This window comes from Pinus tabuliformis, chromosome 8 (genome assembly GCF_031772625.1).
Source record: "Pinus tabuliformis cultivar Carrire ecotype Pingquan chromosome 8, CPIR1, whole genome shotgun sequence".
Lineage (NCBI taxonomy): Eukaryota > Viridiplantae > Streptophyta > Pinopsida > Pinales > Pinaceae > Pinus > Pinus tabuliformis.
The window spans coordinates 1,575,122,616-1,575,135,916 of record NC_142294.1 but is presented as its reverse complement, the minus strand read 5'-3'; the positions used below and the strand labels follow the sequence as shown (position 1 = coordinate 1,575,135,916).

Genomic DNA, 13,301 nt, shown 5'->3' with positions numbered 1-13,301 from the left:
AGGTGATCAATCCCACCCTCGATAATCAGCATTATCTCTCTATGTTGACTAGCACCAAGAAGAAAATGAACATCATTATAATTAGAACTAACTCTCGTGAGCTTCGGAGTGAGACCAGGCGGTGGTCTACTCCCAAGACTCACCGGGACGATAAAATTTGTCATATTTGTGATACTAGGAAGGTGGAAGAAGAAAAACACTTCCTTTTAGACTGCTCGACTCTTGCAGAAATCCGCTCTCAATTCCCTCTCATCAATCACACTTCCAATCTTCTTGACTTATTAAGCAAACCCAACTATAGCGATCTTGGAATGCTTCTTTCCTTACTCTTCGATCACAGGACCAAGATTTTGAAGAATGACAATTAGACTCTCTTTTCTTGAGGTCCGATAGACCACATTGGCTTTAGTGGATGTTAATCATCATCATCATCATCATCATCATATATATATATATTCATTTTACCATATAAATTAAAATAATAATTCATGTTAATAATATTATAGTTGAGAACTTCATATTTGAATTTAATTAATATATATATATATATATATATATATTTCAAATTTAAAAATTAAAATAATTTATTTTTATAAAAAATGTCAAAGAAAAATGTATTATTAGAGTTTTAATGAAATTAAAAACAAAAATATTTCTATGTGAAATTTATATAAATATAAATAATATTATTAAGAAACAATATCGATTTATATTAAATTGGGGTCTACCAAGGACTTTATATTAATTTGGGATCTACCAAGGGCTCAGAGAAATTGAATATCTTGACATGCAAACCTTTTCTCAAATTTTGCATTAAAAAAAAGTTTTGCATATTGAAAAATTTAATGCATAGATGGAACTACACTAGCTTATTTAACAATTCAAAAAATTAATTTAGTAAATTTAATAATTTCTAATTATAAATATTGCTAAAAATATTAAATTGAATCTGATATTGGAAAATTAACAATGGATCCATGAATGGCCCATACGGAAAGGAATTTTAACCTAAAAATCGAAACACTGTTGTCTTACTATTGCATTCTACAGTATCTATGATAGCATACAATGCATCCATGAATTATGTAAAAAAAATTAACCGACTTACAAGGATCTATAAAGAGGAGACCACCGAAAAGCTCAAGAAAACAAATCAACCTAATCAAAGTTCACATTGCAACTTATTAGAAATACAGGATAAGTAAAGACTGCAACAATTTAAAGCTATATAGATTTTTCATGCAATAAAATATGGTCCTTGCACAATCATGCTGCTTTTTCTTTTAATCTACAAAATTGTTATAACAACAGTTTTATTCTACACTCCAAACTTTGTGACAACAACAGTTTTTTCACTCCAAAATCTGTGACGATAACAACAGTTTATTCTACACTCCAAATTTTGTTACAATAATTTCATGATATGAGATGGGCCTCCAATAACATCAAGAAATTTTTCCCAAACAATGTAGCATTTATGCTAAATATTTGATGAGGAATAATAGGTGCAGTATGTCACAGTACAACACTGCAAAGATGAAATAGTGCATGCATCAGGAAGAGAGATTTGCAAGGTCAAATGTCTTTTCTACAGCTTTACACCACGATTCATATCGTTTTTTCCTATGCTCCTCCCCAACTTTTGGATAAAATACTGTAGGTTCTTCTTGTTTAGCTCCAGAGGAAAATATCTGTTCGTTGGTCCAAACACCAGTGGCCAGACCTGCAGCATATGCTGCACCCAATGCAGTAGTCTCCGTGTCTGCGGGTCTTAGCACTGGACTTCCCATTAGATCGGCCTGTGAAACAAAAAGGTTAGTCCCGGGGAAGAGAAACAAGATATACTTAACACAAAATTAAGTTTGTCCTGATAAATGACCTAACTGAAAAATTACTTTCAAAGGAAGATCTCAAGATCTAACAAATTGCAGTTACAATAATCAGCTTAAGATTGTGACAATGTTATTAAAAAAACATGTTTGAGAATAAATAAAAACAACCCATAATGGACTAAAAATGCTAACACAATACGATTGTTCACCCTTGATTCTAACATATCCCATTTGAATTTGCCTATCTACTTTGCTTGGTAGAATTATGATGCTAAATGTTGTAAAAGGTAGGTCCGGTCACTAACATATAATAATACATGCAAATTAATGGCATTTTATGTTTCAAATTTAATCCATGAATATAGGATAATGTCAAAGAGTAATAGCACTCTGATCCTGCCTAAAGGTTAAAAATAGTATTCAAGCACTATGCTCTAGTCAAGTTTTGTCGGGTGGAAAGCATACCCAATATTGTGAATATCATGAATACACTTGGGGAGTTCCCATTATCTGTGAGTACAAATGTTCCCCATCAATATATATATCATACTTCATTATAGATTTTGTGATCTATGAATGCTAATAGCTATACAGTTCCATACAGTGATGTGTGGTGAGGCGATTGGGTTTGTTGGGTGAAACCCATGAGGTCAGGGTTCAAATCACATTGAGTATATTGTCTTGCTATGGTGTGCGGCCCCAGGAGTAGACTCCCCACTAGCTAGAGTCTCGGCTCTTGCCAAAATCATAAGAAATTAGTATATCTGATTGCAGGTTGTTGGATGTACTCTTGGTGTTATAGTGGCAGCTATGAGAATTGATCCTGGGTCTTCCTTAGATGAGGTCTGGCAGTTACTGATTCTCCACGTTGTTAAAAAAAAAAGCTATACAGTTCCAAATTGAACTTTTGACCTGACTGTTTGACCTTTATTATTGGAGAGCACTTAGAGTACATCGAATCCTTGACACGATATCAATGTCATATATATATATCACACTTGTGGAATTCATGATCTATGAATTCTAATAGCTAGACAGTTTCAAATTGAACTTTTGACCTGACTGTTCGACCTTTATTGGTTGTCTCTATATTGCAGAGCACTTAGACTACATCGAATCCTTGACACCATATCAATGTTATGGTAACGGGGGTAGTTGCATTCTATTCGCTTTGTAAACATACTCTGAATGGAAAAATATTAGGATTTAACTAAATTTGAAACATCTAGCTGTGTACCTCACCTATGTGGAGGAGACAGTCTGATTAGCAACATAATATCATATATGTATTATGGTTATATTTCAATACATTGCATGGCTGCACAGTATGCTAAAGAAAGAGGATTTAAATGTGTTATGTTCCAATTACAGAGGGAAAATATGCAACTTACTTGAATCTGCATGAGAAGGTTATTCACTGATGCTCCTCCATCTACTCTCAGAAGAAACTCCTCATTCTCCTGCCTCTTCTCATCTTGTTTGGCATCTATACTCATAGCATTCAAGACTTCTTTTACTTGAAAGCACATACTCTCAAGCACAGCCCGAGCTATATGGGCTTTTGTTGTATAACGTGTTATTCCTATACAAACTCCTCTGGCATCATCTCTCCACCAGGGAGCAAACAAACCATTAAAGGCTGGAACAAAATAAACGCCCCCAGTATTCTCCACTGATTTGGCAAGATCTTCAATTTCTCTGGCACTTTGGATTACACCAAGGCTGTCCCTCAGCCACTGTACAGCAGCTCCAGCAATGGCTATGGAGCCTTCTAAAGCATAAGTTGTAGGTGCATTTGGTCCGAGTTTGAATGCCACTGTACTCAATAAGCCATTGGTAGAGGCAATGACTTCTTGACCTGTGTTCAAAAGAATGAAGCATCCAGTACCGTAAGTGCTCTTTGCTTCACCTTTCCTGCAAGACTGACCAAGCATGGCAGCATGTTGATCTCCCAAGCACCCAGCAAGTGGGGTTCCAGCAAAAGGCCATCCCTGAACAATTTCTCCGATCACTTCAGCGTTACTAATAATCTGAGGAAGAATGGTTGTAGGAATTTTCAAAATCTCAAGGGTAGACGCATGCCAATCAAGTGTTTTCAAATCCATTAACATGGTGCGCGCTGCATTTGAACAATCGGTGACATGACTGCCCTTAACTTCTGTTCCATCTTTCCTAATTCCTTTAATGCCCCCAGTTAAATTCCAAATCAACCAGCTATCCACAGTCCCGAATAATGCATCACCATTTTTGACTGCACTCTTAACAGCATCTATTGATTCCAACAACCACATAAGCTTCAGGGCACTGAAATATGTACTTATCGGCAAGCCAGTGGTTTCCACGAAATGATTCTTGCCATGTTGTAGTTCTTTTTCTAACCTCCTACATATATGATGAACAATATGAATCAAGTGTAAGATGAAGAAATTGTAGTTTTGTAACCTTAAATTTCACTTGCTATATAGCAATCCAACTTGTATATACTGTAAACATTAGCTTCAGAAATTCAAGGTGAGAAATTCAGGAGGTAGCAAAATAGGCACTCGTTTAGATCATTGGCCATGAATGAACGTAATGCCTTGACAGAAAAGAGAAGGTTGCTTAAAAGTTTAATAAATTTCTTCAAATTGACTTGAGGAAATGGTTTTAAAATTGACTTTCCAGTTAGGTTTTCTTCGGATTGGCAACCTAGATGAAGACCCTGAGAATGGTCTGATGGACTGGAGGATACGCTTCTGAAAATATGCTGTAAGTAACCACATTCAAAGATTTAGAAATCAATCTCTCATAAAGGAGAGTCTCTCCTCAAGACTAGGAATAATAGTTCCATTCTAGCAGTTCGGGAAAAGGATTCCAAGCTCCTCTAGAGTTTTGGGGTTTGGAATCGATTTGCAAATAGTCCCATCCAAGTTTTACTGGCGGCTTCGTAAGTGCCAATTGATCTCTAAGAAGGTGTATTTATTGATCAAACACACTGAACTAATTATTTCAATATTCTACTTTTCTTCCGCCTCTGCTAATCAATGAAAACTAGGAAGCCGCAAGTGCCTGTTAGTTCTGTGGATATCTCAAGAAAAGGGGCTGAGAAAATATAGAAGATCCCACCCTAAAAGCGGGGTGAAGTGAAAATGGAAAAAGGCAAGGGTATTATTTCTTTATCTGCAACCTCAAATGCTTGCTGATAAAGCTGATAAATGAAAACAAGAACGCAGAATAAGCCGAATTGGAAGGGTGGGTTTTCAAAAATATGCAAGCATTGCGGACAAGGCAAAGGTGGGTTTTCAAAAATATGCAAGCATTGCCGACAGGGCGTTGGTAAAGTGGTAAGGTCAAGCGAGAGTTAAGATTTCCACCATGTTGTTTCCTAAACAAAAGGACCCAAGAGAAGCCCCCACCCTATAAACGGTGTAATTTGAAAACGCTGTAAGGGAGTATCATATTTCTTCAATGATAGTTCTCAACTGCTTAACCATCAAGCTTTGAGAAGGTCCAGAAATTTGCAAAATTCATCAAATAGCCAAGGCGAGTTTTAAAAAATAAGCAGGTATGCAAACCAGGCATTGATTTGCTGGTGAGGCTGACAAAGCGATAAGTTGTCCACCACGTTTACATTCTCTCTATGATATGTCCCACTGGTAAGGTATGAGTTGAAAAGGGATGAAGCCGGATGCAAGTCCCAGATGATTACAATGTAATGAATATCCCCACGACTGGGGGCATTTAAATGGAAGGAAATCTACTCATTGTGGTGCAGTTCTTCAGGGGATACTTCTTGAAGTAAATCCCAAAAAATGCAAACAATCTCGACAATGGGCATATTTTTCCAAACTAGCCTAGTTTAGATGGCTCCGTCCTATACCGCTTAAGTGCTTCAAAAATATGAAAGAATGGATTGAACTGGTTAACGATGGATTCCCATGATCCGATAGAGAGCAAATTAGTCTTCAACAAAATGAAAAACAACACACCCAACAAAATGAAAAACAACACACCCAAAATAGATTAAAAATTTGTTGAAAAACAACACACCCAACAGAATGAAAAACAACACACCCAAAATAGATTAAAAAAATTAAAGAATTTAAAGACATAGAATCTAAATTCGTTTGAAATATTCAACACAATCTCTGAATGGAGGCTTTTGAATCCCTGAATAGAGGCTTCTATGGATAGAGTTAATTTGATTTGAGATATATCTTCGGATCCATCACATAAATATTTGAATTGCCAATATTTTTTTGGATGCGGAAGATATGCCTCAAAAGAAAATCCAACACAGTCGTCAAACTAACCTGCAGATGGAGCTGGTTCTTGCATCCATCCATACAATGGCATTGTAAAGAGGAAGGCCAGTGCTTCTGCTCCATACAATGGTTGTCTCCCTCTGATTGGTAATTCCAATGGCTCTGAGTCCTGTTTCCACTGCTCTACCCGCTGCCTTTGCCTTCTCGCATGCTACCTGCATACATATCTTCACAGTCTCCAGAATCTCCAGAGGGTCATGCTCAACCCACCTGCAATACCCCACACAAATACCATCTTAGCAGTTTTCATAAGTCGCCATGACCAAAAACAAACTCATTCCTTACACATTTTCCACCAATCCCATCATCTTAATATCCACAAACAACAACAAAATCAAAGAATTAAATCAAACCCACCTTCAACCAACGCACTTACATTCATATTCATCAATCCTAATCACCCTGCAACCATATACAAATCAACTTAAAAACCAAACACAATTGAATTCAGGGAGGAAACCCACCCGGCTTGAGGACAGATCTGTGTAAATTCAACTTGATGAGCAGCAACAACTTTTGCAGATTGATCATAGATGATGAATCTGGTGCTTGTAGTGCCCTGATCAATTGATCCAATGAATGCTTCTTCCTTCTCCATGGTTGATTCCAACGAAGAGAAATTGTCCACTTCTTCTTTACAGAGCTCTTTATATATAGTTTTTAATCAGGATGGCATTATATTGAATCTATATCCACACCTCATTCTATGGCTTTTGTTCTTATCCCGTTCACTTCAGGTTCTATTACAGAGCGCTGGCCAAATTTTGGCTGCTTCCACAGCTATTTTCTATCCATATCTCATTACATAATCAAGGACTAATTTCAGAGAGCGCTAACCAAATTTTGGTTGCTTCCATGATTATTTCCCATCCATATTTCTGATTACGTACACATGGATCAACGGCCAAGTTGAATTATAAATTTTCCTCCAACCTTTCAGGATTCGGTCGGGGTTATCGTCACACCAAACCACAACCAGATCCTTTGACAAATAGAACAAAAACCTTTTATCTTTTTATGGAGCCTCAACGACCAAAACTGTGGCATTGAATACTATGAATGTCTTGTTAATATACTAGTTTAATCACACAAATTAGGTTGTTGAATGTGCATTGGGTTGAAATCTTGATCTTATCAAGATAAAGATGAGTGTGACAATAAAAGATAAGTGTGACAACGATGTTGGTTAGAATTTAAGTTTGAGAGTTGGAAGTTAGCAATATTTTGAATTTTTTTTTTAATAATATAAATAATTATAAATTTCCATTAAATAATTTAATTACAATATTTTTTTGTATTTATGTTTTTGTGATCCATAATAAAGTAAGCAAAGTTTTTTGGTAGAAATTATTGGTTGACGCGTTTTGAACCAACAAGTGTGGTTCATCATCAGGATGAGATAAAGAGGTAGACCATGGTAAAGGCTTAAATAGAAAGAGTCTCTACATCGTTTTAGAAAAGCCAGATATGTGTTCAACTTGGAAACCCTTACGCGAGACCGTTCAAAGTGATGAACTTTAAAAGCAGTGGCCCTTCCATATAGGGTAGTAATTTTTATATTCATGCTTCTGTGATCCATAATGAATTAAGCAAAGTCTTTCGGTAGAAATCACATAAGAGAAATTTTTGGTTGATGCGTTTCGAACCAACAAGTGTGGTTCATCATCAAGGCGAGATGAAGAGGCAGACCTTGGCAAAGGCTTAAATAGAAAGAGTCTTCAACTTGGAAACCCTTACACGAGACCGTTCAAAGCGACGAACTTTAATAGCAGTGGCCCTTCCGTATAGGGTAGTAATTTTTGTATTCATGCTTCTGTGATCCATAATGAATTAAGCAAAGTCTTTCGGTAGAAATCACATAAGAGAATTTTTTGGCTGACGCATTTTGAACCAACAAGTGTGATTCATCATCAGGATAAGATGAAGAGGCAGACCATGGCAAAGGATTAAATAGAAAGAGTCTCTACATCGTTTTAGAAAAGTGAGATCTGTCTTCAACTTGGAAACCCTTATGCGAGACCGTTCAAAGTGATGAACTTTAATAGCAATGGCCCTTTCGTATAGAATAATAATTTCTGTATTCATGCTTCTGTGATCCATAATGAATTAAGCAAAGTCTTTCGGTAGAAATCGCATAAGAGAAATTTTTGGCCGATGCGTTTCGAACGAACAAGCGTGGTTCATCATCAGGACCAGTTGAAGAGGCAGACCATGGTAAAGGCATAAATATAAAGAGTCTCTACATCGTTTTAGGAAAGCCAGATCTGTCTTCAACTTGGAAACCCTTAATTTCTCTTACGTGATTTCTACCGAAAGACTTTTCAATATTTTCGTTAAATGATCGGACAAATTTTTTTTTTTTTATTAAATGGGATTAAACACAATATTTATAATTAAAAAACTCTAAAATCTAGCACATGTTTATCAACATAATTAATATAATATTTAGCATTTTATCTCCATGGCTTAAAAAATAAATAAATAAATATTAACTATTTTATAAATATATAAACATTTTCCTATCACATTATTTTTTCTTCCTATTTAAAATCGCTTTTATTTTTATAATTTGATGTATTGTAGGATGATAATACAATCCTATCCAATACGTTTTAAACCAACATAGATTCATCTTAACTGGGGATTTACTAAATGGAAAAAGTGATTAAATCTCTCAAAACATAGACCTCTTTTTTGGGTTCTTGAGTGTAAAACTTGAGGAAAGATTTGCATGTAGAAAGATAAATTTCCTCTCAACACTGGCTGGTTCCATAATTAAAATAACTCTATATTAGTTCTTAATAATATTATTTATATAAATTTCACACATTTTTAATTTTATTAAAATCACGATACATATAATTACTTACAAAAATAGTTGATTGTAAGTATTAAGTTTTTAAATGTTTATTAATTAAATTTACATACAAAATTTAAAATATAATATTTACAAAAATATGAATAATTATTTCAATATATATATATATATATATATATATTTCTAATTATATGAATCATTATTATTTAAATTATTTTGATGTGATATGCATATTATGATTATTTTAGTTGGAAAAAATGTTTGTAATTTTATTAATTGAAAAAATGACAGTATAATAAATTGAATTGATTTTTTTTATTATTAATTTTTGTTTGACTTAACATTATGTTTTATTATTATTATTTTTTATTTAATGTTTTATTTTGTGGACACTGCAACATCTCCCCCTTATTGGGTTGTACAAGACAATTAATTCTATAAAAACATATTTTTTTATTATAAATATTTAATTTAATATATTACAAATTTAAAATTAATAATATATTTTGAAATTATAAATTCATCTTAATTTTAGTGGAGAGATCAAATTCCTTGAAGTGTAAAAATGTTTGCACGTTGAAAAATTGATCTTTGTTAGTACATGATATATTTGGTGTTAAGATAGATTTATGTTGGTAATTTATATATCAACCTATATCTATCTTAATCCTATATCTATCAAACTTCGAAAGGGATCAAATCTCTTGAAGTGAAAACCTTATTTTGAGTGAAAAACTTGAGGAAATATTTACACAACAACCGATTTGATCCCTCTCGACACTTATTAGAGTTAGGGTTAAGATGGATATAGGTTGGTTTCAGTCTCATGTAGTTATGCAAAATTTGTAAATGATCAACACTATGTATATATATGTATTTAAGATAAATCTGATCATTTGAAATTAACTCAATTTCCTAGTTGGTTGAAAATATAGAGAGCATTATCAAAGAGGATCAATGTCAATATATCATATTCAATTTTTATTATAGTGATCAATTTCCAAATGATCAATCTTATATATATATATATAGATATATATATATATATATATATATATATATATATATATATATATATATACTCACTTTCCTTAGTTGGTTGAAAGTATAGAGAGGATTATTGAGAAGGATCAATGTTAATCTAGAAGAAAATTTGTTTGCACACACAAATACTCAAAATTATTCATTTATTCAATCCCAAATATATTACATTTATATAGTTGGAGTAAGATCCAACTAATTCCAAACTTGGAGAGAGGGGTTGAGAGAATATATCAACAACCTCCAACGAACCCAAACAAATTTACTAATGTAAGTATTAATTCTAACACCCTCCCTTAATGTTGAGATTACAATATTGACATCACATAAACATATTTTGCTTTGATCTTTGTTTGGTTTGGTCTTCATCAACAGTTCTATCCACTCTGAAATCTCACACACTATGCTATTTCTCCACCACCAACTTCAAGCTTCCACTTGATCCATTTAATATATAATTGCTTTTGACCATCAATGACACATATATAGGATCCACAATTCTTGACATACTTTCATCCATTTCTATGCCAAAGAAGCAATATTGATACTAAATCAGTTTATTGACAAACTCCCATCTGACGAAGACATAAGACATTGCCTTTTCCAGTTACATAGGAAAGTTATTTGAATGCTGAATGTAACTAGAAATCAATCCTACAAAGTGACCTATTTTACATAAGCTTACTAACACATAAGGATCACAAAATACAACTAGTAGCCATTGTTATTGGGTATTGGAGTGCCAAAAACCATAAACCGTAACAAATTATAGACATAATCAAACTAGTAATGTGTTCTAGGGTTTATGAGCTTCAATAAGCACCAATTTAAATTATGTTACTGATCCATACTTATGCAGGAACACAATAAAATACAAATATACACATTAACACATAGATGCAATAAAAATAAAACTTCCTTTCATTAATATCAAAGAATTGAAATATGCTTACATACAAAAATGAAAATAAATTAGCTTGGGTGATGGTAACTTATCTCTGAGAAGAGATGTGATAGCTACATGCCTCTGAATTGCATTACAATGAGGCTCAAAGGCCTATTTATTATTGAGAAACAATGGAAAACCCTAAACATCCAAACCCTAGGAGATGAAGCGCCAAAACTGTGGGCCCGTTTGGGTAAATTGGTACATCAACTTCCCGGGGTCGTAACTTTGGCATACGATCTCCATTTGGCTATTATACTACCTCATTTAGAAGATCTCAAAGAGGCCGCTGAAAAAATTTTAAAAAAATTGTTTGGGACTTTTGCACTCTCTTCGTTTTCCCTAAAAGCGTCTTTTAGTCCCTTAAAACGACTGCAGAAGTTTAGGACCTGAAAATTGCCAAAAGTAGTAAGTTGTGCTAAAATTAAGGAAAATTAAAAGAAACAATGGTGGGGGTCCAAGTGGAATAGGCAGGTGGCCACCAATATCCACCTGGATTAGTCCTCCTCCCTTAGGAAGCAATGGTCCCCATTGCGTTGAGTGCCTCCATGAGATGGGGAAACTTTTGCTGAACTTGGTCCTTGGTGAGCCACTTGCCTTGGTGCAGGAGTTGGCTAGCTTTGACAACCTGATATAATTGGATCTTCTGTTGGCGAGTGTTCTTGATCTGCGTGTCCATGATCCGATCAGTTGTGGCATGTTCCATGCAGTCTGGGTTTAACTTTGTTGGTGTGAGTTGTTTTGCAATGTCTGATGTGTCTAGTAATGGTGGAAAGTATGGCTGAAGGTGGTCCACATTGAACACTGGGTGCAGGCCAAGGAATGGTAGAATGATGAGCTCAAAAGCATTGTCCCCTACAACCTTAAGGATGGTGTAAGGCCCATATTGGAGCGGGTGAAGCTTGTGGTGGGGCTCAGCGAGACACTCCTTTTGCAAATGTAACCAAAATTTAGCGCCCACCTGGAACTTCTGTGGCACCCGATGCTGATCATGACGCTGCTCATACTTGGCATTGGCTCTATCCAATATGTCATAGACATGCTGGCATATTTAATGAATGCGCTCAATGAAGTTGTTAGCCCTATCAACTTCGGACTGGACATGAGCTAAATCTTTTCGAGTCGCTGCATATGATATGGCCACATTAATGGGACATAGTGGATGGAATCCCAACCCCACCTGAAAGGGGCTATGGCTAGTTTATTAGAAGAAGGCTTCCTTATTACTGTTGTTGTTGCTGCTGATGATGATCAATAAAAATACTTGATCATAAATGTAGTTTTGGCACCTGAAAATAAAGAGAAGGACAAAAGAAATAGGGACAAGAAAAAGGGTCTTTGAAAATCTAAGCTGCCAAGAAATCTTGGTTTTCAATTAATATTTTCTGCATAAATATGCCAACATAGTTGGTTTTCATATTTATACGTTATTTATTATTATTTTATTATTGTTGTTGTTGTTGTTGTTGTTGTTGTTTATATATATATATATATATTAAAAATTACAATGAAGTTGGAGGGTGAGGAGAAGAATCCTCTTCCTTAACCAACTTAAATTCATAATTCTCTTGCAAATATTTGACAAATTCTTCCCTTGTTAGTGGTTTATGATACAATCTTAATCTATGACCATTAACAAGGAAAGTAATTTTTTCATCGTCAATAGTTTTTGTCTAGACTGCTCCATTATAAAAAATAGTGTCAATCTCATAAGGACCAAGCCAATGAGTTTGAAATTTTCCTTGAAAATATTTAAACTTGGAATCAAAGAGAAGAGCCCAATCACCTTGCTTGAACTTTTTAGCTTTGATAAAATTGTCAAGGCACTTAGATCTTTGTTACTGAACTATGCTAGTTCTTTGAATAACATCTTGTCAGATTTCATCCAACTCATTCAATTGAGCCAACCTTTGTTTTGAGCTTCTGAGAGATCAAGGTCCAATTTGACTAGTGTTCTCAATGTCTCCACTTGGAATTCAATTGGAAGCAAGACTTGGTTCCCATATACAAACTCATAAGGAGTATGCTCAATTATGTTTCTCCATGTGGTTCGATATGCCCATAATGCTTCAGGAATCTTTTCTGTCCAATCCTTTCTATGTAAATGCACAATTTTGGTAAGAATTGCTTCAAAAAATTTGTTGGTAGATTCCACTTTCCCGTTGGCTTGTGGATTATATGGAGTAGATTTTCGATGCTTGATTTTGTATTGCTCCATGATCTTTTGCACCAACTTTGTTGTGAATTGAGTACCTTTATATGTTACAATTTCTCTTGGAACACTAAAATGAGTGAAGATATCCAAAAAAATAAACGTAACTACAACATTTTCAGTTGCCAATAAAATAGGTTTAGCTTCT

The 13,301-nt window shown here is 34.6% G+C and overlaps 1 protein-coding gene across 1 annotated transcript; it reads right to left on the bottom strand.

The window, feature by feature from the left end:
* Positions 1 to 1,331: 1,331 nt before the first annotated feature.
* On the bottom strand, positions 1,332 to 7,171 carry LOC149242048 (glycerol kinase-like). Its single transcript, XM_089374141.1, has 4 exons — positions 6,601 to 7,171; positions 6,125 to 6,346; positions 3,224 to 4,214; positions 1,332 to 1,799 (listed from the first exon to the last, which is right to left on the bottom strand). Exons 1-4 carry the CDS (start codon positions 6,732 to 6,734, stop codon positions 1,554 to 1,556), a joined length of 1,593 nt encoding a protein of 530 aa, XP_089230267.1. The 5' UTR covers positions 6,735 to 7,171; the 3' UTR covers positions 1,332 to 1,553.
* Between the last annotated feature and the right edge of the window lie 6,130 nt (positions 7,172 to 13,301).